Here is a 26789-nt window from a genome sequence, read left to right as displayed (position 1 = left end):
CTGAAAGGCCCTGCGGGCCATGGGTTGGGAACCATTGGTCTACACTGAAGCTCTACAGGTGTGCCACTGTAGCGATTTAAGTATAGACATAGGCCGTAGGTATGAATGTATTGTGCATTAATTAAAATATATTACCACCCCGTGTGAATGCTCTCATTCAAAAACAAGGGGCCTTACTTTGCTACAGACTAAGGCAAGGTCTGCTCTAAAAAGGTAGGTTAACCCAGTTACCGTTGCTCAGGGATGTAAAAAATCCACATCCCTGTGCAATGTAGTTAAGCCAACCTAACCCCTGGTGTAGACTGCACTAGGTCAAAGGAGCAATTTGTCAGTCACCCTAGATACCGACTCTCGGGGAGATGGATTAACTACAGCGATGGGAGAAGCTCTCCTGTCACTGTAGTGAGTGTCTGTACTGAAGCGCTGCAGCTGTGCTGATGTAACAGTTTAAATGTTGACCTAGCCTAATTCACTTTGGAAGCAAACTAAGGCCACTTTACATCTGATTGAGCAGAACCACACAGGCACTTAATGCGCTTTAACTAATATACAATAAATTCATATCTTTAGTTAATTCAGCTTAACTTTCCTAAGTGTCACTGTGTAGACATGCCCTGAGACACCGACCTGGCAAAAAGAACAACAGAAGCAAAGTAAGTGTAACCTTAGTTGTTCTTCCCTATGATGGGGGGACTCTTGATAAAAGTAACATTTTTAGTTCATAGTTTTAAAGTTTTTTTTGTTTTGTTTTATTAATTCTTCACTGTTTGCATTACACTTAGAGGCAAGCTGTTTAACTAAAAAAACGATTAGGAGGGCACAGAAATAATAAATAAGTAGAAACAATGATTAGTGTGTTAGGTATCTTTCTGGCAAACATTACCAAGATAGATAAGATTTCAGGATAAACAATCGTTTGACTGCATTTTACACAAATACTGAAAAAATCAGGGAAGAAAAGAATTTTCAACATTTCCATTTAACAATACTAGATTAAGTTACAAGGAGCTCTCTCTCTAACTTTCTTTCTTGGCAACCTAAAGAAAAGCTCTGTGTACTCAAAAGCTTGCAGCTTCCTCCAACAGAAGTTGGTCCAGTAAAAGATATTACATCACCTACCTTGCATCCCTCCTTTTGCCTGGCGCACACATAATTTGGCTAGGGCAATGTAAAGCCTTTGGAGTTAAGTGAACATGCGACCGAAGTCGTGGCTCTCAGAAAGGCTTCATACTCACTTGCTTTCCTCGTCCAGCAGGTGGAGCAGTCCTGTTGGTTTCTTGCTGATAAGATTTATACAGCCAGAGTTATCTATATAGTCTATGTTGTGCCAGCTAATGCCTTCTGCTCTGTACTCCTCCTGGGGAAAAATAAAAATGAATACACAGAGACGTTTATTAAAATAAAATTGGGTTCTGAGACTACAAAAGGCAGAAGTTCTCCTTTTCACAAGAACAGAGAAAAATTAGTTTAGACGATAATGAAGTGCGCTAAAATGAAGATGCGGAGGAAGTATAGGATCCTGAACATACCATGTCTTTCAATTGCTCCATTGGAGAATTTGTAGGTAATGCCTAGGGATGTATTTCAAAGTCAAGAGCAAAAGATGAAAAGAGACGCACCAAAGGCTTTGTTGGAAATTCATATAAAAATTCTCAAAATCTATAACATGATGGGGCTAATTCTTGGGATGATGCCATGCCATTATTTTTTCTTTGCAGAAGATAGTATGAGAGTAAAATATTGCTTAAGTTAAACATCAGAGAAAACCAGAGCATCTTACATATTCAGCCACATCAATCCTTAAAATTATTTCAATGCATAAAGACACCTTTAGAAAGATTCCTTTTGTCACTTTCTGAGAGAAACAATTTTCTCCCTATTTTTTCTCCTCTATACAGTGTATTTACTGTATACAATATTGTACCTACTGTACCATCACTTTTCCATGTTTTCTCTGTTCTGCCTGGCTGTCCCAAAATGATGTGATATGTTCGCAATGTTGCCATGAAAATAATGCAACAGTTTATTGTCCACACTCAGGCCCACTACACACTCAAAAAACAAAAGTTAGACAACACACAACCAGTAGGAAATACGAATTAGATATGGGTTACTTTTATCTACAGTAGAACCTAAGAGTTATGAATACCTTGAGAATGGAGATTTTCTGTAACTCTGAAATGTCCATAACTCTGAACAAAACATTATGGTTGTTCTTTCAAAAGCTTACAACTGAACATTGATTTAATATGGCTTTGAAACTTTACTATGCAGGAGAAAAATACTGGTTTCCCTTTATTTTTTTTAGTAGTTTATGATTAGCACAGTACTGGTAACTTGCTTTTTTGGGGGGGGTCTCTGCTGCCGTGTGATTGTGTACTTCGGTTCCAAATGAGGTGTTTGGCTGACCGGTCAGTTTGTAACTCTGAGGTTCTATTGTAATTTATTTGTTTATAAAGGAAAACAATAAAAACCTTACTGTTTCAATGGGCCCCAGCAGCTAGGAAATATTGCCCTTAGGTAACACAAAAGAAATTACATCTAATACCTTTGATTTCATTTGAGTCATTATAGCATAATCTTGGTAGCTAATCTGTGCCTTACACAGTAAACAATATTTTACTGCTTTGTTCTCTTAACTAGTCATTATTTGTAATTTTATCTCTATCTTTATATCTGATTTACTGCAGCTGAGGGTCTGCCTCCTAACTTCATTTTGGGAATAAAGATTCTCTCTCTTATGGGCAATATCCTCAGCTAATTGACATCAACAAATATCTGACCCTCCAACTTTTGAAAATAAGGGGGCTCCTCTTAAGTTAAAATAATATAGAAAAGTTTAAAATAAACCATTTAGGGACATTTACAGTATAGATAATTATAATGCATTTGGAAGGGAGTTCAGTCCGTTCAGAAAGTGTAATCTCTAGAATACGTTAATGCAGTAAACATTTTTTAGTTCTCTCTCCATAATATACACATTTTTAAAACTATATATATAGTGCGTGTGTGTAGCACCTAAAATATGCATTTTACAGGTGTCCAATGCACTCTTACTGCTTTTTAAAGAAATTGTCTATAAATGAATAACTTTAGTTTTTTCCACTAACTAGCCCCCTTAAAGAGAGGAACGGCACTTCAAAATATTAATCTACCTCAGAGCCAATGTCCAGCCATTTCATTTCTGTCCAGCAGACAACGTATGTGAGCATTTTACCGGAAGCCCTGTGCCAAATCCAAAGGCATGACTCTGCCAAAGAGTAATACCAGTGAACATACTTGAGACCTGGAAACTTTGGGCTAGTCTAAACTTAAAAACTTACAGTGGCACAGCTGTATCAGTATAGCTGGGGCACTGTAAGAGTGCTTGTGTTGCTGCCTTATGTTGATGGACAGAGCTCTCCTGCCGACATCATAAAACCACCTAAATAAGCAGCGGAAACTATGTCGGCAGGAGAGCGTCTCCCACTGATATAGTACTGTCTACGTAAGTTTTTTGCCGGCATAAGTGCTAATGTCCCTCAGGGGTGTATTTTCACACTCCTGTACAACAAACGTTTTGGTGGCATAAGTGCTAGTGTAGACAAGGACTCAACCTCTGGTCCTGTTCCTGAAGAGCACACCAGTCTTAATAAATATCTATGGTCTGCTAATAGCTCCTGACACAGAGTTAACAGAGATGATTAATTTACATAAAAGAGTATGCATATGTGAGAATGAACAAATGTGAGGTTGCGTGCGAGAGAGTTTGTCAAGTGTCTTGGCAGACTTCACAAGGAAATCTGCTGGTTAATTGTAAATTATGTTGTCCCCATCATCAATGGTTTTTAACAATGACATCGCAAGAGCATTCAGGTGTGAGGTTGTTTTGGTTTGTTGTCAATAGAAACTCATAAGATTAAGTGTCTTTGTATATTGTTTTGGTTTAAAGAGGGAGTTCCCTAAGCAAATAGAGAGAGCTGGCAGACCTCCCTCCAGCTCTCAGTCAATCAGTGAGCAACTCAGCTCTCACATGTAGCTCTCACGTGGTTTCCTATTAAAAATGCTGCGTCAAGAGGTGGGTAGGAATTGGATTTGTCATTTTGCAGGAAATTCCATGATTTCTAATTTTTTTCCCCATTCCAGAATAGAACAAGACACAAATTTCAAAATTTCCCACAAAATGAAATTTAATAAAATTATTTCAGGTCAGTTTAAATGAATATTTCAGGTCAGTTTAAAGGTTAAATTTTGTTTGACTTTTACTTTTAAAAAAATCATTTTATAACGTGAAATACAAAATTTCTTTTAACAAAAAAATCATTTCTAAAGTGAAGTCGATGTTTTATTCCAAAAATCCATTGATTCTTTTTTCCTAAAAGTCACTGAAATCAACAGACTTATGCAAAATGTTTTGCTTTTGATGAATCAGCATTTTCCAATGGAAAAAGTTCCATCAGAAAACTAACCAACTCTAGCTGTGCATTGTTGATACAATAATAACTGTAATGTGTCTAAACCGGATCACCTAAGATATGGGAATAAAGTCTGAGGGATAAGAACAACCATACTTGGTCAGTCCAATGGTCCATTTAGTCCAGTCTTCCAATAGTGGCCAATGCCTGGTGCTTCAAAGGGAATGAATAGAACAGTTCATCACCAGGTGATCCATCCCGTCAGCCATTCCCAGTCTCTGGCAAACAGCAATCTTGCCTATCCTGACTAATAGCCATTGATGGACCTATCTTCCATGAATTTATCTAGTTCTTTTTTGAACCCTGTTATAGTCTTGGCTTTTACAACATCCTCTAGCAAGGAGTTCCACAGATTCACTGTGCACTGTGTGAAGAAATACTTTCTTTTGTTCGTTTTAAATCTGCTGCCTTTTCATTTCATTTGGTGACCCCTAGTTTTTGTGTTATCAGGAGTAAATAACACTTCCTTATTTACTTTCCCAAAACCAGTCATAGACCTCCATCACAGTCCCCCTTAGTCATCTGTTTTCCAAGCTGAAAAGTCCCAGTCTTATTAATCTCTCCTCATATAGAAACTGTTCCATGCTCCTAATAATTTTTGTTGCCCTTTTCTGTAGCTTTTCCAATTCCAATACACCTTTTTTGAGATGGGGCAACCAGACCTGCAGAGTATTCAAGATATGGGTGTACTGCGGATTTATAGAGAGGCAATATGCTATTTTCTGTCTTATTATCTATCCCTTTCCTAATGATTCCTAACATTCTGTTAGCTTTCTGGACTGCTGCTGCACACTGAGTGGATATTTCCAGAGAACTATCAACAATGACTCCAAAATCTCTTTCTTGAGTCGTAACAGCTAATATAGACCCCATCATTTTATATGAATAGTTGGGATTATGTTTTCCAATGTGCATTACTTTGCATTCATCAACACTGAATTTCATTTGCCATTTTCTTGCCCAGTCACCTAGTTTTGTGAGATCCCTTTGTAACTCTTCGCAGTCTGCTCTGGACTTATCTTGAGTAGTTTTCTATCACCTGCAAATTTTGCCACCTCACTGTTTGCCCTTTTTCCAGATCATTTATGAATATATTGATCAGTACTGGGCCCCAGTACAGACCCCTGGGGAACACCATTATTCACCTCTCTCCCTTCTGAAAACTGACCATTAATTCCTACCCTTTGTTTCCTATCTTCTAATCAGTTATTGATCAATGAGAGGACCTTCCCTCTTATCCCCTGACAGTTTACTTTGCTTAAGAGCTTTTGGTGAGGGACCTTGTCAAAGGCTTTCTGAAAATTTAAGTACACTATATGCACTGGATCACCATTATTGATATGCTTGTTGACCCCCTCAAAGAATTTTAGTAGATTGGTGAACCTTGATTTCCCTTTACAAAAATCATGTTGACTCTTCCCCAACAAATCATATTCATCTGTGTGTCTGATAATTCTGTTCTTTACTATAGTTTCAACCAATTTGCCTGGTACTGAAGTTAGGCTTACCGGCCTGTAATTGCCAGGATTGCCTTTGGAGCCCTCTTTTTAAATGGCATCACATTAGCTATCCTCCAAATGGCTATATACCAGTTAATAGTTCTGCAATTTCACATTGAGTTCCTTCAGAACTCTTGGGTGGATACCATCTGGCCCTGGTAAGTTATTACTGTTTAAATGTATTAATTTGTTCCAAAACCTCTTTTAATGACACATCAATCTGGGATGGTTCCTCAGATTTGTCATATAAAAGGAATGGCTCAGGATTGGGAATCTACTTTACATCCTCAGCGGTGAAGAACATTGAAAAGAATTAATTTAGTTTCTCCACAATAGTCTTATCTTCCTTGAGTGCTCCTTTAGCATCTCGATCATACAGTGGGTCCACTAGTTGTTTAGCAGGCTTCCTGCTTCTGATGTACTTAATTTTTTTGCTATTACTTTTTGAGTCTTTGGTTAGCTGTTCTTCAAATTCTTTTTTGGTCTTCCTAATTATATTTTTATACTTCACTTGCCAAAGTTTATGCTTCATTCTATTTTCCTCAATAGGATTTAACTTCCACATTTTAGAGAATGACTTTTTGCCTCTAACTGCTTCTTTTACTTTGTTGTTTAGCCACAGTGGCACTTTTTTGGTCCTCTTACTATGCTTTTTAATTTGGGGTGTACATTTAAATTGAGTCTCTATTATGGCGTCTTTAAAAAGTTTCCATGCAGCTTTCAGGAATTTCACTTTTGGCACTGTACCTTTTAATTTCTGTTTAACTATCTTCCTCATCTTTGTGTAGTTCCTCTTTCTGAAATTAAATGCTACCATGATGAGCTGCTTTGGTGTCCCTCCCACTCCCCACAGCGATGTTAAATTTTATTATGTTATGGTCACTATTGCTGATATTTACCACTATTAAAGTTGGTAAGTGTACAAATCATATAACAAAGAAAAAATCCCTGAAAATGCTGCATTAGAATGGAACAATTTTAGTATCTGAAGATCTCTATACAATGAACAATGGAACCACATTGTAGCATAGAAGTCAGAAATCAAAGACAAATTGCTGCCAAACTAGAGACAAATCTTTTCTTTTTTTACACTTGCACTAGTAAGTCAATGAATCCTACAGGACAGTAAGGCAGAAAAAGTCCTGCCAATCTTGAGGGAACACATTTCTTCAGTAAGTACAGGTTCTTCTCGTAAGAATCCATAAAGGAGAAGTGTCTGTGCATGAAACATTAGCAAGAGTGGGCATCACACATCTGTTGCGTGCTCCTGACAGCACCTTAATCAGACACAGTACGTATGGCTTTCACTCCGACAATTTTATTCATTCAGGGTTATTTCTCTCCATTGTACTCTGAGCTCAGATATTAGTAACCACTGGTGCAGTGGCATTTAATTATAAAAGAAGAGGCATTTCAGCTATGACCATGTGGGACCAGTGCACGTTACATAATCATGAAAAAGATCCCAGTGAAAATGACTGCATGCCTACTCACGTGTTTAATCCTATCAAAAGATAAGAATAGTTATCCAGCACTTCCCATCGCCAAACAAACTTTACAAACATTAATTAATTAGTGCTCACAATGTCTGTGTAGGGTGAATTAAGTATTCACTCTATTTTACAACAGAGGAAATGGAAGCAGAAAGATTGATTTACACAAAACCAAAGTCATTTTAAGAATCAAGATTAGAAATCTGATGGTTCCTGGTGTCCAATTCTGTGTGCAGAGGCTATACTCCCACCTCCTTCCTTGGCCCTCTTCTAGCTATTAACTAGTACTAAAAAGTGTATTTCCTGATTGAACCTGAAAGGATATAAAGTATATAATCAAGTTCAGAAATCTCTGTTATGCCAGGCCACGGATCTAGACCCAACAAGGTTATATCACACATGTATGTGTTAAAATGTCAAAGGCCTGCTCTACATCTAAAACTTAGGTTGAATAAGCTGCGCTCCGAGAGACACAGTTAAGCCAACCTATGCCCCTAGATACCACTAGGTAAATGGAAGAATTCTTCTGTTGACTGGCTACTGCTTCTCGAGGAAGTGAATTTACTACAGTGACAGAAAAACCCCTTCTGTCCCTGTAGCAAGTGTCTACACTACAGCGGCATAGTTGCAGTTGTGCTGCTATACCACTTGCAGTGTAGACATGGCCAAAATGAATCAAAGTACAATGTTTAGGGCAGATTCTTTTCAAATGAAAATGAAGTTACCTTCATACAAATTACAACCTACAGACCCTGAGTGCTGCTTTCCCATTTATTGTTAAGAAACAAAGGACTTCTAAAAAGAAGTACTTCTGTGACAGGTGGTCTTACAGTTTTCGAAGAGAGCTGAGATCCTCCTCACCTACCACGCTGGCTATTTCTGCAGGAGAAGGGGAGGCCTGGTGAGGGGAACAGCAAGAGTTGCCATTTATGACTTCACTTTAAAAAATGCAGCCCTGGCTCCTACAGGGTTTGGAACTATTGCCAAAGTCTCTTTGGAAGGCAGCCAAGATAACAGAACAACAGCTCTGCAATGTGTTTTTCATGTTCATCTGGAACAACCTTCCTTACTGCACAATTGAAGTTACTCTCTGAGGCTTAATAATATGGAAAGCATTCATTACATATCCACCTTCTCTTTAAATGTTTCTAACTGTGCATAGAGAAAGGGAGAAAAAATATCAAGAAATGAGATCATCTTTCTTGATCTTTGTAATATTGAATGAAGTAGCATCAAAGAAAACCCAGATGAGCTAACAGGTTTATAACAGTGCTTGCAGCTAAGTATTTCCATTAATCCCCTTAATTATTTTTTACCTACTTCATCTGTTTATTACTGTGACTCTTTTTAACAGCTTCTGCATGGCCTGAGCATGCTGGTGGCAATAAGGGCTTTATACAATTTATATTTTATATATATTTATAATACATATGTTAAATGTGCACAGGTCTGAAAGTTGGGACATCATTTGTCAGCCCAGACATAGATGTCTTCTAGAAAAGAGTTTTTGTTCAGATTTTCATTTTGATATAGGAAAGTAAATACAAGTTTAAACTCTTCAGAAAGATACAAGGGTATGTCTGCACTACCAGTGCTACAGTAGCACAGCTGAAGTGACACCATTCCAGCGTAGCAGGGTTTTTCCAGCAATGTAGTAAATCCACTCTCTTGAGAGGCAGTAGCTAGGTCAATGGAAGAATTTTAGCTGTGTCTACAATACAGGTTAAGTCTACACAACTATGTCACACAGGTCGTGTTGTGAAGTTTTCCACGGCTCTGAGCAAGGCAGATAGATTGACCTAATTTAAGTGTAGACGGGGCCTGAATGCTTATTCAATGGTTCAGACTAACTAAAACAAACAGCTTAGTTTTTCAAGCTTGAACCTTTCACACCTACATTGACAACTTAACTCCTGATTATCCACAGCACAGGTAAGAGCAACGCAAACTGCCCCACGCTCTTCATTTCCAATATGACTCACTCACTGACCTGGAGGGATCACCGGGGGAGGAGGGAGTTTACTCACTCATTATATTCATAAGGTTTTCCAGAGCACTCATCACAGTGATACCTGCAGTGAATATGGAAGGACGAGCTTTGTGGTTAAGAGACTGGACTGGAACTCGGCTTCTTTTGGTTCAAGTCTCAGCTCTGCCACAGAGTCCCTATGTGACTTTGGTCAAGTCATTTAATTTACTTGGGCCTCAGTTTCCCATCCATAGAATTGTGGATGATAATTCTTCCTTTTCCCTACCGCTTGTTATTTATGTAAGTAGTTCTTTGTCTTTTACTATGTATATGCAACATTGCCAACCTCAAGAGATCAAAAATCATGAGTCAGACCCCCAAATAATAAAACTGGCCCCAAATACCATGAAATGTAACCACCCCAACAAATCATTATTTTGTCTCTCTTTGGACTTTTTCGCTCCCATCTATTCCTCTGCTAGTGAATCTGAAAAGTCAACCTCTAATATACCAAAAAAATACACATCTCTCCTTTGCGGATCAGAAGGGGATGCCACTTACCCTCTTCTCACCCCTAAAACAGGGCAACTACTATCCATTTCCTATCCTGTCTTGACTCTCTCCCCTCTTTAAGTTTATATCCTTTGATAAAAGGAGGACTGGATTGTCAATAATTTGAGAACCACTGACTGATCTAATTACTGCATCGTATTCATGATTCACACTTGCACACAGGGTTTATATTAATATTTAGGGTTGATGAGTTACAGATACAGATATTAAAGAACTTTAAACTCATATCAGTCATTCATATAAGCGACAGTGTTACAATAAAAACCATGTGGGACTGGTGTAGCCTTTTGCAAGAAACATTTCCCGCCTCTTCTCCTCCTCCCTTCTCTGCCCAAGTTTGGGCAGCACCCGTCCCACAATTCTCCCCTCCCTCCAGCTGTTCTGAGCCCCCTTCCTTCCCATCCCTCCCACCCCCTCACATCCCATTCCCCTGTAACTCCTAAATCTGTCTCCTGCTCCCCCACTCCTCTTTCACAGAGACTCTGCTGCTCCTCACAGTCCCTGTGTCCTGTCCAGTCCACTTGACTATAGAATGGCAGCCGTTTTGCTGGTTGGCATGACTTCAATCTCACTGAAAACAGTGGGAGGTGGCAGCCAACTTTATTAAAGGCAGCCTAATTTCCATGTTCAGATAGAAAGTAAGGAAGTGAGGGCCATTTTAAACAAGGGAAAGGTCATGAGCTGGCAGCCTTGCTAAAGAAAACACCCCAAAAAGCAGTAGAGTCCTGATGAAATCGTGAGAAGTGGTGATACTGGTGCCCAATGGGGCTCTCAATTCAGGCCTCTGACCACTACCATCATGGTAAAGAATAATATCCAAGTGCCTTGCTAAGTCACAGTTTACCCTACGAAGACTGCTTAAGTTTTGAACCTTAAATTTTCCAAGTTAGTCATTAATTGTTACACTCTTATTTTTATTTTAAATAAATGGTAGTGTTATTTGAAAACCAGGCATTATACATTCACAGCAGGTACTGTACTTTCCTTAGAGTCTTTATGTGGGCTGCAAACGATAATATTTGTTCCATTCACATTGTATATTACCATGCCTGAAGAGCCTTGTTTCACTCATGGAAGTTTCTTGTAAATTTCCAGCTACTTCATATGTGCATTGAAAGAGGGAGTGTCTCATACAACACATGAATTGTCATGTTTCCATGTGTTGATAAAGACAACTTACTCGCGTGGTATGTGGTGTTTTACTTAAAGTCCCTGCACTTGGAGGCAAGTGAGTAGGCAAGAATCTCAGCTTTCATATTGATTTTTTTTAAGCTTTCATGGTTGCAGAGAAAAGCCTGAAAACACGAACCAAGTGTACCCTTAATGCTCAGAAACTGAAAGGCAAATAAAAAGAACCCAAAACATTTATTTTTAAATCTCATGATTTTTAATCCAATCTTTAGATTTGGGGGGGCTTGACTCATGATTTCTGAATTGTTGGGATTAGCAACACTATCAGGTCAAAAAGAGTTATTAATCTGATAGCACGCCAACTGAAAGTGGGCCACTTATTTCAATTTTTCAGTTTAATTTTGTTAATATATTTTTGTACTGTTCTTTAAAAATAAAATTGCAATTAAAAATCCAAAATGTTAAGGGTTAAATTCTTTAAATGTGGAATGCCCATACTTTCACCAACAAATGCAATTACCCAATCTATCTGTGCAAAGTTGGTGGGTGCAGGATGTGTATGTTGGCAGATGGACCCAATGTGCTCTGTCTTCCAAATGTGTCCCTAAAAGTCAAACAAATTGATAAGCACCAAATAAATACAGAGTCGATAGTACTGCTCCATGCATAAAGGTTTGTCTACCCTTGAAAATGTATTAAAAGAGCTATTCTGGAATTATTATTATTATTCCAGAATAACTTTCTGTATGGACCATTTTATTCCAGAATAATTGTCCACATGCGGTCTTATATTGAAATAACTATTCCAGAACAGCTATTCTGATACATTTCCAACAAACCCTGAGTGACCCTTTTGGACCTTGACCTGCAGCAAATACATGATTGCAGAAGAAAAATCACTGCAGTCTTCAAAGTAGCATAGTCAGGCAAGCTAAAAATCCACCGTCAGACTGCTTCATAAGTCAATGAAGAGATTCAAGATATCGATGATTTGTTTCTGGCAGATGGGGAGGAGGGACTGTTTGTTTTGTCAATGGTGTAGATCAAATGTACTCAAACTTTTTCATAGTGTGGGCTACATCTTAAGAGAAATACTGGGGCTCGTGAGCTTGCTGCAGCCCTTTTGAGCCATTCAGGTTGTGCAAAGGGTCTGTATTACTGGCTTTAACAGCCAGCAAGGACTTCTCCCAGAAAGCCAGACCTACTTCATCACTCCTTCACTTTCATCAGCCCGCAGCATGGGGGCAAGCTGGAAGAAGCTGTGCGCACTGCACCTGGTGAGCCTCTCCTAGTGCATGGCTCCTTGGGTAGCCACTGCATCTGGGGACATGATGTAGTGCAGTGTTGAGGCTCCTCTAAAATTATTCCAGAGGCTGAATGCGTGACTGGCTGTCTGCAGATTGGGAACCTGCAACCAGGCGCCACACTTTTGCTGTGATGACCAGACATAGCACAAGGCTGAACCCAATGTCTCATGGTCCAGCTCTCCTCCCATCCACAGTCATGCAGACCTCCTCCTCTCCCATTCATGATCACCCAGTGACCTGGTGGCAACTACAGCTATTGCTCTCATGGCTATAGTAGTACAAGCATGTTTCTGTCATTTTAAACTGTGCGCTATGAAATCAGTGATTTGCATTGTTTGAAGAAAATAATCCCACTTGTGATTTTCTCTTCATCTCCCACTCCCATCTCAATCACACCGGGTCTTGGTGCCTCTACCTCCTGGTTCATTTCTCATCTTGTCCACTGCCCTGCCACATAGTTCTCTCCTCTCACCCTAGATGTTCTTTGTCCAGTTGACTGTTTCCTTATCTCCTGGACATTCCTTCTTAACGAGTTACTCCAGACCTGCTGGCAGCTCCAGTTCCACTGGTGGTTCTGGTTCATGAGGGTGACTCTTGCTTCTCTTACAGCAGACACTCATAATGGAAAAACTCTCTCTCCTTTTTTCTAGCTACTTTGACAGGTGAATAGATGGGATGCCTTTAGAAACAGAACCAAGGAGAAGGAGCCACAGTCATGTGAACAAGAAGTATTTCTTGAATCACAGTCTGAGGGTATGTCTATACTACAATAGTAAGTTGACCTAGGTTAAGTCGATTTACAGCCACCCCAGTAATTACTGAGGTGGCTGATGTTCACAACAGCTTCCTTCTGTCGGTGCGTGTCCTCACCAGGGGCACTTCCACCAACTGAAGAGGGGCAGTGTAGGAGGCTGAGAGACACGGCTCTCAGTTACTTGACACAGGTACGGCAGAGTTTATTTTTCTGCCTACATTGCATGAGCTGTACCCAAACGTAATTTCTAGACAACATAATGTCCTGCCTGATGTCTGCACAGGACAACTGAAAACCCCACATGCCCAGGATTGGTCTGCTTTGGCAGGATTAAGATCTCCAGAGACCTTTTATACTGGAAAATTATTTCTGAGACATTTAAATAAGGTCAAGCTTAAGCTGATTGGGAAAAGATTTAAGGTGAACTGAAAAAAAACCCTCTTAAAACCAAGGGGAAAGTGTCCACAGAGGCATTTGCCCAAGTTTAATTAAACCAGTATAAATTCATACTCTTAATTAAACCAGTGCAACTCTTCACAGAGACAAATACATTTCAACATTTATAGTTGAAAGGAAATCACTAGAATGCAGCACCCTTTGCCTTAATAGATAAACAATACCTTTAATAGACATGTTATGCGCCAATTCGCTTCAATGGAAATGGTAACTCCAATTTACCACCTATTTAAATAGATGAGGTGAGTAAGGAAATATTTTTTATTGGATCAACTTTGGGTGGTGAGACAAGCTTTCAAGCTACACACAGCTCTTCCTCTGCTCTGTGTAATCTGAAAGCTTGTCTCTCTCATCAACCAAAGTTGATCCAATAAAACATATTACCCCATCCACCTTCTCTTTTTAATATCCCGGGACTGACACGGCTGCAACAACACTGCATACCTATTCAAATGTCAGCTGGCTTATACCAGCCTGTTTTAAAAGAGAGGGAGTCTCTTAGGTCAGGTCTGTGCTAGGAAGGGTTTGCGAGGGGATAGCTATACCAGCAAATTCCCCTAAAGGAGACGTAGCAACAAAAGGACTTTTTTGCTGGTGTAACTACATATAAATTAAAGCTTTTTGCCAGGATAAAAATTTCATACAGAATCACACCACTAATTCACATTAGCATAACTGCAAAAGTTACTGGTGTAGACCTGGCCTTGGATTCCAATGTTCGGACTCTGGATGCTTTTTCTATTTTTTGTTTTCAATGTGACTGAACCCTGGTCTGATGCACAGTCTGACAGACAGAAGGTCCCGCATTGTGAGTCTGCTGAAGAATGGTTGTACTTTGGCTCTGCATTCAGTGCCCAAGTTTGCAATTGGGCAGAGGGAGCTCAGTGCAGGGTCAAAATAGCATAATCAGCTTTTTCCAGACTCTAGCAGCTCAGTATTGCTGGAGTATTTGCTATTTTACAACCATGCAGAAGCTACTGAACACTCCCCAGACGACCCACAAAGCAGCCAAGAATTAATGCCTCCCAGTTCACTCATTCATCCAGCCTTTACAGGGGAGGGGGTTAGTGCCTCCCTCTCACTGTGCAGTAGAAAAATAAATTCTTGATTTAATCCAATAGCTGGAGAGAGATGTGAGCATGGCTTGATTTATAGCATTAGCGAGGACAGGACCTAGCCTGGGTTTTGCCTGCCTGACAAAAAGGCTCTGATCAAGCCAAACTCTCAAGTCACCATATTTATGTGAATGTTGTACCACAGGAATAAAGGTGTAAAGCCTTAAATAATTGAAAGTCCCATAAAAATTTGGTCAAATTTTGAAATGTGTGTGCATCCAAATGTGCAGTATTGATTCAGACATGCAAATCCATAAGGCTGCCAGCTGGGGAGGCAGGTAGGGTTACCACATGTCTGGGTTTTCCCCAGACATTGCCTCTTTTTTGATCCTCCGCCTACTGTCCAGGTGGATTTTTCAAATAAGAAGCAATGTCTGGGTTTTTTGCAAAGCAGATGTTGCAGCTCAGGAAGAGCCCAGATTGGTACACTTCTCAATTGGTCCCTCCCCTGCATCTGCATCTGATTGGTCCCTCACAGCTGCCGGATCCTGCCCACTCAGCCCCAGGTTCCCAGTCCTGGGGAAGGGAGAGTCCTGCAGGGGGGCACTAGATGACAGCTGTCACTGTGTCCCAGGTCTGTACCAGTCACCCTGCCAGGGAGCAACACTGTCCCCCAACTCAAAAGTGAGGCCCACGTACCTCCCAAACACCCTCCCAGATACCCTCTCCCAACATACACCCTCCCCTTCCACTCCCCAAATACCCCTCCCAGTACACAAACACACACGCCTCTAGCACCTCTCAGGTAACTCCTCCAGCACCCCCGAATAACATCCCCTTTCAGCTCCCCCTGCCCACCCTTGGGCAGTGTTCTCATTTTTGGAATTTGAAACATGGTCACCCTAGATGCAGGGCACAAACACAGGTAGGCGCGCGCACGCACGCACGCGCACACACACACACACGCACCAAGGATGTGTGTCCTACCCTGAGCACCCACACAAGTTAGAAAACATGGGTCTTGATTTTGTATTGTTTTGAACATGAGACTTTGGTAGGGAGGGACTGGATCATCTCTGCAGGAAAACATGAGATAGAAATGATCCCATCATGGTACAGAAGGATTTAAAAACAAGCCTGAGTAAAACAAAGCAACAAAATTAAAATGTATTCACTGAACAATTGAGCGTTTTCAAATGCTCAATGAAGTTCATTGAGGAAAGAATCATGTTACCCAAAAATGTTACGCAGAATCTAGGGTAAAAATTACAGAATTCAGCACAATTTCTAGTTTTACTTACAAGTCAAAATTAAAAGAACTACAGTAAATATGAATATCTTGGTAAAGTGACCCCTAAAGAAAAATAATACCAGTCTACACGTGACTGTTGGATGCAAACACTTAGGAGGAGACAAACTCTTTAGGGTGGTATAAGGAGATGCAATGAGGAGTATCGGATGCATTTTAGAAAACATAGGCTAAATATTAAAAAAAAAAAAAAAAAAAAAAAGTCTTCCCGGCGGGGAAGTGACAGAAGACCCATCACTGTGGATGTGACCCAAAAGGTCTTTTCCTATGGCTTATTATGTGATGAAGTCAACTCCTCTACCTTGATGGAAAACCTGGATGTCCTCTATTGGTATTAGTCTTCAGACTTTGATTTAGTTTTTAAACACAAATAGAATTATTCCCTAATCCACAGAGTGATTAAAGGTACATATATTCTCGATTAATAAAAAGCACAAAGCCAACAACCAGTCTGAGGAAGCGGGCTAGTGCTGGAAAACAAACTGTGTGCATTTGGGGACAGAAGGTGAAGTGCTAGAACTACTGTACACAGTGCAGGGTCCAAATTGTTATATCTGTTTGACCTTGCTTTAATCTGTCACTTATCTAATCTCCGATGAGTGGAGCACATCACTATGTTTTGGTTTTTTTTTAAATTCACTAGAGCCTTTTGGATGAGGTATTAAACTCAGATCCTGACTGCGTGTCAATTCAAAGAGACAAGAGGGGTGAGGTCATATCTTTTATTGGACCAACTTCTGTTGGTTGGACAAGCTTTTGAGCCACATAGAGCTCTTCCTTGGGGCTGGGCAAAGTACTTCAAGCTTCACGGCTAAATGCAAGATGGAACAGATTGTTTAGCATAAGTAGTTAGCCCATGTTCTAAGGGGCCATTCAAGGTAGAGTGGCTCAGTAACAATTACACTAATTAAGTGAACTGCAAAACAGAAATGAACAGAGTTCCATCAACCTAACTGCTGCCTCTGGAGGTAGTGGATTTACTACAGCAACAGAAAATCCCTTCCATCACCTACCTAGCTCTGCTGCTGTAGCATCTGTAGAGTAGACCAGTGGTTCTCAACCAGAGGTACGTGTTGAGAGCCACTGATGCAGACATAGCCTGAGAGCCTTCCAGGTAAAATCAATAGTAAGTGGCTCTTCACTGAGTCTCTGACTCTCCTCCCTTTTCAGTGTCAAAACACTGGTCGGGATATTTTGCTTTGGTCGGTTGGTTTGTTACAGCTTTTATTTGTTGGGGGCAGAACCAGATTAACCTTTTGTAGGCCTGGCGCCAAACATATTAATGTGCCCCCATGGGGGCAATGGGGCATGGTGCAAGGGAGGGGCTGGTTCAGAGCAATGTGACACAGCACGGCACGTCGCAGCGTGGGCAGTCCCGCTCTGCCCAGCCAAGTGCGAGGTCACTGTTTACAAACCGGCAGCTGCCAGATGCACACTGGGACACACGGCCCTGCGCTGCCAGCGTACCCCTTTCCCTCGGAGGCAGGCCCATCCGCTGCATGCTGTGCTACACTACCCCCCATGCCCAAAACATCTGCACCCCGCGCCCCCCCAAGCCACTATATCCAGCACCCCCTCACCAGAGACCCCCTTCCCCAAAATGGCCCAGCACCCTGCACACCACCACTCTCTGCCCAGCACCCCCCTGCCCACAGACCCCTATGCCCAGCGCCCCCCACTGCCTCGTGCCCCTCCAGCCCCACCACAACTGCCTAGCACCCCAACACACACACATTTCCCCCACTCCCCAGTGCCCCTCACAGGCCCCCATATGCCCAATGCCACAAACCACATAAACTTCCAACACCCCCACTGCCCAGTGCTGCCCCCAGAGACCCACTCCCTCACACCCTGTGCCCTGGCTGCATTCACCAGCCCTGCTGGGGGGTGACCATGTCCACCAGACTGAGCTGACAGCACAGCTGGGGCTGGTCCTAGGGCAGGGATTGTTCTGGCCCCTTGGGAGCAGTGCGATCAGCTGGGCTGGAGTGAGGCCTGTCCTGGCCGGGCTCCCTCAGGACCCACTTGCCTGGTGGGGGACCAGCCAAGCCCCCTGGGCTGTACCCCTCCACTGGCCAATCCTCTGCATCAGTCCCAGGTGGCTTGGCCCAGGGGAGGTAGGTGGAGGCCCCAGGTAGCTGGCAGCATTGACTGCTTGGAACTGGAACCGCACTGGGGAGTTGGACAGACCCCTGGGACGCGACCCCGAGAGCCCATGCATGCCCACCAGCCCCATGGCCAGCAGCCCTGCCCAGCCCACATGGTGGAATCTGGCTGCTGGGCAGCAAGCCCCCCTGCTCATACAGAAAGGCCTGGGCATAGGACTGTCCTGGACGAGAGGCCAGACTCGGCTGTGTGGATGGATTAGGTGGGTCCACAATGGGCCCTTTCCGAGTGTGGGTGCGGTGCAATGGTGCCATTATAAATTTGATACTGGCTCGGTTGGCGTCTGGCTAGATGGAGGAGGGGGAGTAGAAAGTGGTGTAAATGTTCTGAGTGTCATCCTTGCTATGGTGAAAAGGCTTTTTGGAAGAGGAAAATTTTGCTGCATTTCCTGAAGGCTGTTAGACGCTCTGGAAGTTCATTCTGTAGCCAGTTCCCCTTGTCCAAGAATACTTTGTTCTAAAGGACTTTCTACAAAGCTTTGCAAACTGAAACCATCTCAGCAATTTGTAGAATGACATTCAGTCTTTAAATATAAACTGAGGTTTAAGCCATTAATTGCTTTGAAGATTGGGACCAACGCTTTAAACTGGCATCTAAAACTGACAGAGATAGATGGTGATACAGTATGGCAATTCCTATATTCTCTCTAAACAGAATAGTTTTCAGTTTTCCGAGAGGTAACACCTTAATTTTAGACTTTCTGGTGCTGTTATTAACCCATACAGACCTGCATGGCTTGGGGCTTTGTCGTCATTTGAAAATCCACCTCTAGGTGATCTAGATGTAGAAGCAATCAATCAATCTGCCAGCAAGTCCCCAAGTTTAAAGAAGAGGGGGCTACTGGTAGAGCATTTTCCCTGAAGAACCCTCAACTCTGAGGCATGTTAACTTTTCAGGGCTAGTCTACACAAGAAGCGCTGCAGTATGTCTGGTGAGGATGCTCTATGCCGATAGGAGAAAAGTCTCCCGCTGGCATAATAAAACCACCTCTATGAGAGGTGGTAGCTATGTCAGTGGGACGAAAGGTCTCCAGCCGACATAGCGTTGTCCATACCAGCACTTCAGGCATGCTGCAAGACTGATTTCCCTCCTCCTCTCCACAGCCAGTTGGGGGGTGGGCAGATGGTTATAATGTGGAGTTATGGTTTACTGATTATTATGGGCAAACGCATGATGGCGTGAGCAGTTCGTTATGTAATATATGGTGATAATTACTTTTGTATTGTATATTTTAACTTTGTAAAAGCACATAAAGAAAGACGGGCTCTTAATATACAATGCAATGAAAGCATCTTTGTATAGAATGATTTTCAAAAGTAGAGCATGTTGTGTTTCCTAGAAACATGGAATATAAAATATATATTATTCCAGAGCTGCTTGAACAGATCAAAAGATAGAGTAAAAACTAATCAGCTTATTCAGATCCTCCCCTGCATAAATCATCAAAGTGTACATGTATTATCTCACACTTGTAGCACCAATACACAAAGGGCTTGTCTATACATGAAAGTTATTCCAGAGCAAATTAGGGTGTGACTTTAGAGTAGAACAGCTATTCTGGAAAAACATCATGTGTGGATTCTTATTTCAGAATCACTTCTGCTTGATTAGTTTAATCAACCTCCAAAGCATAACTCATGTGAAGACAAGCCCTACAAAGTTAACTGCAGTATTTGTGTTTGGTGAAGAAGATCATTTATTGCTTCAGAACAGATAGAGAGATCTGACTTAGCCTAAGAAAGAGACACTCTTTCCTGAAAATTCAACAGTAACTTTCAAACAATAGGACCCTCTTTCCCTCCCTGCTGTGACACCTGTGCTTCATTCACAGGCAGCTAATAAATAAATCTCCTTGAATTCTCTTTGGGATTTAAAAATAAAACAAGTGCTTAAAACCAATTTTAATACCTATAAAGATATAAATAGCCACAAATGAAAGCTTAGTCTGGATAAACCAAAATATATAAATTACTTCTCTTTTGGTAGTTAGACATAGATTATATTTCCTGAGGCTTGTATAGCAGTTCACTGCCAAGCCTTCAAATACAGTCAGCCAGCCAAAAAATCTACTAACAGCCCCTTAATATGAAGATGATCAAAACTCCCGGCAAAATGAACACTGAGTATTAGAGTCAAAACCCACTAGAAAAGATCAGTAAACCATTTGTTCAAAAATAAACTTTGTTAAAATGATGTCCATCAATATATGTGGAACTAAAATGGCTAGAAAAGGAAGAGGGGAAAGAGATTATTTACCTCCTATAATCATCATATCTGACTAATGCCATCTAGTCCATGCCTCATGGCTTTCACATGCTGTCACCCAATTAACAGGCAGAAACACCAGACAAAATGTTGAATTTTTTGGTACATATCCAGATGCCTCCAGGAATCTCTTGAACTTCCAGAGTACTCCATAGCAAATAAATTACTTATTTTTATGAACCATGGAGTATGGTCACATGTAAATAACACAGCACTGATTCAAAAGATCATTGAGACTTCCACCCCAAATAAGCAATGTGGATGTTGAGGATTAAAAACCAAATCCAAATGAAATTATGATTTTTGGATTTAGTTATTTAAATTATTAATTATATATATATATATATATACATATACATATATATATACATATACATATATATACACACAGCTCTCCAGGCTCAAGAACTCCAATATCTGGACCAGTGGAGCAAACACAACCCCACTTAACACCAAAACGCCCAATATGCTAGACCATCATCTAAAATATCAATATGTTACTCACATGGAGAGCAAAGCAAAGTGTTGATTTGTTTTGTACCTGGACTGCTACAGAACTTTGCACAGGATACCACATTAGCAGATACCTCACGGCAGTAAAACGTGCAAAACTAAGGCAGCTTCTCACAAAAGAACTGGAGATCACAGGCTATTTGTTGACAAGGGGCAACACGAAACTGTCTAAACCCAGACAAGAGTGATTATACAGCCAATATGACAGAGGAGAGATAAGACAGAAACTAGTTTCCACTCCTATTTCCCAAATACATGGAACCACAAGAAAGAGTGTCTTCAGTCTACCAGGAATAATAAAAGATATCTACCAAAACAACAATGAAAAGCTGTGCCTGGCCCTGGGAGAAAGGAGATACACAGTACTGTGCTATGGAATAATCTGCCACAAGGACAGGAAATGAAAGGAATGACAAATGAACATGAATCAACCTCCAAACATTATCTAGGATGGACTGTCCCCGCCCCAATACATAACTGAGGGGAGTGGCTTTTTCTTACACTTGGCACCACTTGTCCACCTGTTAGCCAGTCACTTAGTAAATTCCTAACTGAATTGAACAGAATGTGTGTTAGGGTGGTAGGAGATAATTTTAACAGCCTGGCCAGAATTTTGCACAAAATAGGCAAATTCTTGACCACAAAGTATCTGGAGTTGTCAGAGGTTCCATGTTTAGGAAGTAGGTTTACAAAATAAAATCAGTGTCTGCTGGGCCCATAGGCCTTTCAAAAACATGGATGGAGATATTGGCTCATTGTAACCAAGGTTTGTGAAGTTACTTTAGTCTTGACATATGAACCTAGAAGCATCTTAACAAGAGTTTTCTTGCTTTTGCCCACAGCTGATTTTCTGCTTTTAGGAGGTCAGTTTCTTGTAATGTTTCAAGGTTTCAATGACCAAGATGCTGCCTTTCATATCTCCTTGACCGCAGTGTCTGCCTTTTCTGCTTAAGTTGCTGCTATGCGTTGGTGAAATATACTTTGAAGTCTCTGGAGTGTTAAAATGCCCACTTCCCTTGTATAATTCCAACATGCAGTAGTATATCCACATGGGAATGGTAGACTTAAGCATTTTAACTTGCAGTGACTCTGTCACAATAAGATCCTGTGATCTGCACAGGGCTGAAAGATTTCTGGATGGAATTTCAGGTGCTAATTTTGACCTATAAACCCCTAAATGTCTGACCTTATGTCTCAATTAAGACGACAGGTCAAGGTTGGCTCACCCCATGCTAGCTAACTCCAATGCTTTTCCTAGAGTAGATACAAGTGAACATCTTTTATCTCAGTTTAACTGGTTGACGTTGGAGTCTTCTCCTAATTGAGACAAACCTGTAGGACTTGACCACCTGAAAGACCAGCATTCTGTGCCGTATTTCTACAGTTGCAATGAGCCTGGTTTAATACAGAGGGAGCTTCTGCCAGGCCATTCTCCTTCCAGTTCCCTCCATTTTGTCTCTCACCTTCAGTGCTTGAGTTGTGCTGAAACATTGTGAAATAGCGTTCCAACACCTTTTCAAGGAGCCAGAAAGACATTCTAGTACTTCTGATTATCAAGCTGCCATCTCTTGCTCCCTGCTCTGGACCCAGCTTTCCGTTCCAGAAGGCGAGATGCAGGCTCAGAAACCTGGGCAGCCCATACTGTAAGGCAGGGATGCAATCGCCACTTGCTGCCTCATCCATCTCTCACTTCTGGGCCTGCTCCGGAAGGAGAGATTGTGGCCTTCTGGAGCAGGGAGCCAAGTCTGGTGGATCCCCGTGGGGCAAGAAGGATCCTCCAGAGATCAGACCTGGTTCAGCCACCATCTCTCCTTCCACTGACACCAGGTACCTTCACCCAAGCTGAGCCCCTCACACCAGGATGAGCACTTCCAGTTACAGGAAATCCCTGAGAGGGGAGGGATAAGGGCTGCACTGCACAGCCCATCCTAGAGAAGCACCCCGCAGCCGAGCTCTTCAGGGCCAGCATCTGGGAGCAGCCCAGGGCTGCCTCCCCAAAAGAGCCACTCAAGCTCTCTGTGAGACAGTGGGGACCCTACATCCACCCCTCATAGAGCCTTGTTTGCTGACTTGGCCCCTTCCACCCATTCTCTACTGACAATCAATATGCCCCTACCTTCAGTCCCAATATCGCCATGACCCTAACTTCATATGCTCCCTTGCCAGCTCTCAGCCCCAATCTCTCTCCCCCCACCCTCCTCCTGTTTAACCCCTTAGCATCTTCCCTAATCCCTATTTCTCTCCTCCCCTGTGGCTCTTACCTCCTCAGGTCTGTCTTCCCTGAGGCAGCATGAAGAGATGGCACCCCCCTCACGGTATGCATGGCTAGCACCTCTGAATGCTGGCACTTCTTTCTTTAGGATTCCAGCACTAATCATTTCCTCTTTGATCCAAAATAGCCTGAATCTATTGACCTTTAGGACATACTACTGTGGAATCAAAAATTCAGACAGGATACCTTAGACTGCAAACCATGATAGTAAACAGGATGCCTTAGACTGGAACTGTGATAGTAAACAAGATGCCTTAGACTGAAACTGTGATAGAAATGCTAAATTCAGGCAGGATGTCTTAGAACTACAATAGAAATGCAAAAATCGTTGGTCTATGTTGTAAGACTTTAACTACCTTTGTAGTAACTGCACCCAACCATACCCTGTCAAATAGATAGCAAGAGACTGCATGTGACTCGGGATTCACTGGCACCAAAGAATCACTGGGACATGCTAGCACCATGAGACCCCCAGTGTGTGTTATAAGTACCCCAGGTGCGGTAAATGACCTGTTAAGTATCAGAAACTCCACTATACGATCAATATGTAAAAAGGAATCTTAAAAAAATCTATATAAGGTATCTATATTTTGTACTAAGGTGAAGTTCCAGAGATCAGCACAGGGACATACTGTCTGGGCTTCCCTATAGCTATAGCTGCCTGTGTGTATGTCACAATTAAAGTTCTGCTCGATCTAACCCTAAAAGAGAAGCTGCGTGATCTTTTCCATGACACTACAAAGTTTCCCAGGCTTTTGTGGAGGGAAAAGAATAGTGAGGATAGTGACTGGTTAGAGGGGGAAGTTGTTTTTATTTTCCATTTGGTCATTGTTGGCTGAGGGGGGAGGGAAAGAGGGGAGTGGAAGAAATTGCTGGAGTTAAGAATTGTATTTTAAAATGCGTGTCAAGGTCACAACTGCAAACAGGCGCTTTTATCGATCTGTATAATTAAATAAAATAAACAATATTGCTAGTAAAAGCAACAAAGGGCACTCACTAAACCCTTCAGTAGGAGCTTAATACAAATATTGCTGCCATAGCCAGTGGAAAGAGAACTTCTGGAGCTTTCCAGATAGCCACCCATGTATAATACCCTCCTTCCCTGAAGCTCTAGACAACTGTCCACTTTACTTAAACTGCCAGTCAGAAAGGATGCCCATTAGTGAGCACTGGCAGAGGAGGCCTTGAAAAATAATTTTGTATTTTGATTGGTGCTCCTGCCAGAATAAAACCAATCAACTGTGGACTGGATTTAAAAGGTAAACAACTGGAAATGTAATTGATTTAGAAAAACACATTAGATGTAGTTTCAAGCCCTGAGTCTCTAAGAATTCTTGTGCTTTTATAATCACAGTTATTTTCTTTTAAAAACTGTTCCTCCTCCCCTTTCTGTTGTCTAGAAGACTCACACAAATAACAAGGGATTGAGATTAACAAACCAACTATGCAGGAGAAAGAGTGAAACTGAATATACTAAGTAATAACAAGGTGGAGTGAGTGAGTTTATATCTTTTCTTGGACCAACTTCTGTTGGTGAAAGAGACAAGCTTTTGAGCTTACACAGAGCTCTTCTTCAGCTCTACTGCATAAACTCGAAAGCTTGTCTCTTTCACCAACAGAAGTTGGTCCAAGAAAAGATATTACACCTCGCCCACCTTATGTCTCTACTATCCTAGGACCAACATGGCTACAACAACACTATATACAAAGCATTCAATTAAAAAAAGCTAAAAAAAGAGAGATTTTTCTATTCTCTGGCCATTGTAGTACTATTAGGTGTTATTTGTAACAATAGTAGGTTAAAAAAAATCAGATAAAAGTGTGATTTTTTACAGACGACAGTCCCTTTAGTCAGTAAACTCCTTTTTTTTTTTTTTTTTTTTTGCAATTCCTGTTCCTCCTCATTGTAAGGAGCATACATCCCAAAATTCTGAAAGACTCCTAAGGCACTCCTGGTGGGACGGAATTGAAGTCTGATGGCCTTCCACTGCAACGCTTAGTTACTCATTTTAGCTCCGAGGATAGATTGAGTGGGGAAGTAGGTTTATATTTTTGCACACTGGATCATAGGCATTTTAAAAGAACTGGATTTTGTATTTCTAAGATTAATGGCTAGGTTTATTTTAACATCAAAATAAATATACAACACATACAAAGAGTTACTAAAGAGGAGATTTTCAAAGGCACAAATGGCAGTTAGGACCTCAACTCCTACTGAAAGCCAATGAGCATCAACAGCCATTTTTTTCTCTAAAACTGTCCCCTTAAAATCTTTTTATGGGGAGGATAGCATCAAGTTGTCTGGGGTGACTAAAGAGTGTGAGTACCAATTTCAGGGCAGACTGTAAGAAGCAGGTAACAAAAACCAAAGTAGTTGTGAATTCTATACTTTGTTTTCACCAATCATTTATTAAGTGTAAACCCCTCAGACATCACATTCCTAACCATGGAATATCAGACAGTCCCCTTGGTATTCCAATCTATCTCCACACCCAGATAAGCTTGCCTTTGTGATCCATGGTCTTTTACACCAAAAATCACAATATTCAGGTAATTCCTAGTCCCAAAGGACCAGTCACTTACCTCAGATCAACTGCACCTTAGATTTTATACCAAAGATAATGCTTATAGCCAATCCTATAATAAACTATCTAAAGATTTATTAACTAGGAAAAGGAAATAGGAGAATTATTTAGAAGGTTAAACCAAGTAAATATACACAAACAAAGGAGTTACAGTCTCAAGTTTCAAAAGCTATTAGAAGCTTCCATAATAAGCAATCTCTAGATGCCCCTTAGGGCTAACCCAGACTAAGCAGCTGGGGATCCCTCACTTATGCCTAGAAATCTTGCCCCTCTAGAGTCCAAGCATCAAAGAGAAACAGTTCCTCCTTCTTAGGACTTTTTATTCCTTCCCACTTTCTGCTTTGAACTGCAAACTTAGTTGATGGGTGGAATTCACTTGTATGTACCCTCTTCATTGGGGGGCAGAGAAGCAATCAACAAAGTCTTTTATCCTCTGATGTTCCACAATAGTTTGTCTGATGTCGATGGGCCTTCTTTGTGGGGTTGGACATAACACCTTCTGTTGGAGAATAGTATTTCACACTATTTAATGCTTCTCTTCTGTCTGATGATTTACAGTCACAGAGGCTTACAACACAAATACTTAAATATTATGTGATATGCATGTTATAAGTGAGGTTAATGCATGCATTCAACAGGGGATGAATCACTTGATTATTACCTGTTCTGTTCACTCCCTCTGAAGCACCCGCCAGAGGCCACTGTCAGAAGACAGGATACTGGGCTGGATGGACCATTGGTATGACTCAGTATGGCCATTATGTTCTCATGTAAGCATTCAATAGCACTATGTACATTTTTATAATGCTAATATCTATTTTAACAATACTAACACACAAGTGAGCCAGACTAATTCCAGCTATGTATTTCTCAAGAGTTCAGTTGAGACGTAGAGGCCTTGGCATGAACTGGCACTTGGTTTGCCAGTGTCCCAGACAGTTAACGTTTTGGAATGTTTTTGTCAAATAGCCATAGATAGGCATTTTAA

General features: G+C 41.3%; 1 protein-coding gene across 3 annotated transcripts in view; it reads right to left on the bottom strand.

The window, feature by feature from the left end:
- The window catches only part of MYO9A (myosin IXA), a 372546-nt gene that overhangs the window by 93117 nt on the left and 252640 nt on the right, over positions 1 to 26789 (bottom strand). For all 3 annotated transcript variants that reach the window (XM_067555993.1, XM_067555992.1, XM_067555994.1), the window contains exon 13: positions 1236 to 1357. In XM_067555993.1, coding sequence (XP_067412094.1) covers positions 1236 to 1357 — 122 coding nt within the window. The remainder of the gene's footprint in view (positions 1 to 1235; positions 1358 to 26789) is intronic.

The sequence above is a fragment of the Emydura macquarii genome, unplaced genomic scaffold (genome assembly GCF_026122565.2).
Source record: "Emydura macquarii macquarii isolate MOO-44397 ecotype Brisbane River unplaced genomic scaffold, CSIRO-AGI_Emac_v2 contig_1644, whole genome shotgun sequence".
In the NCBI taxonomy this organism is placed as follows: Eukaryota; Metazoa; Chordata; order Testudines; family Chelidae; genus Emydura; species Emydura macquarii.
This window is presented reverse-complemented; position numbering and strand designations above follow the sequence as displayed.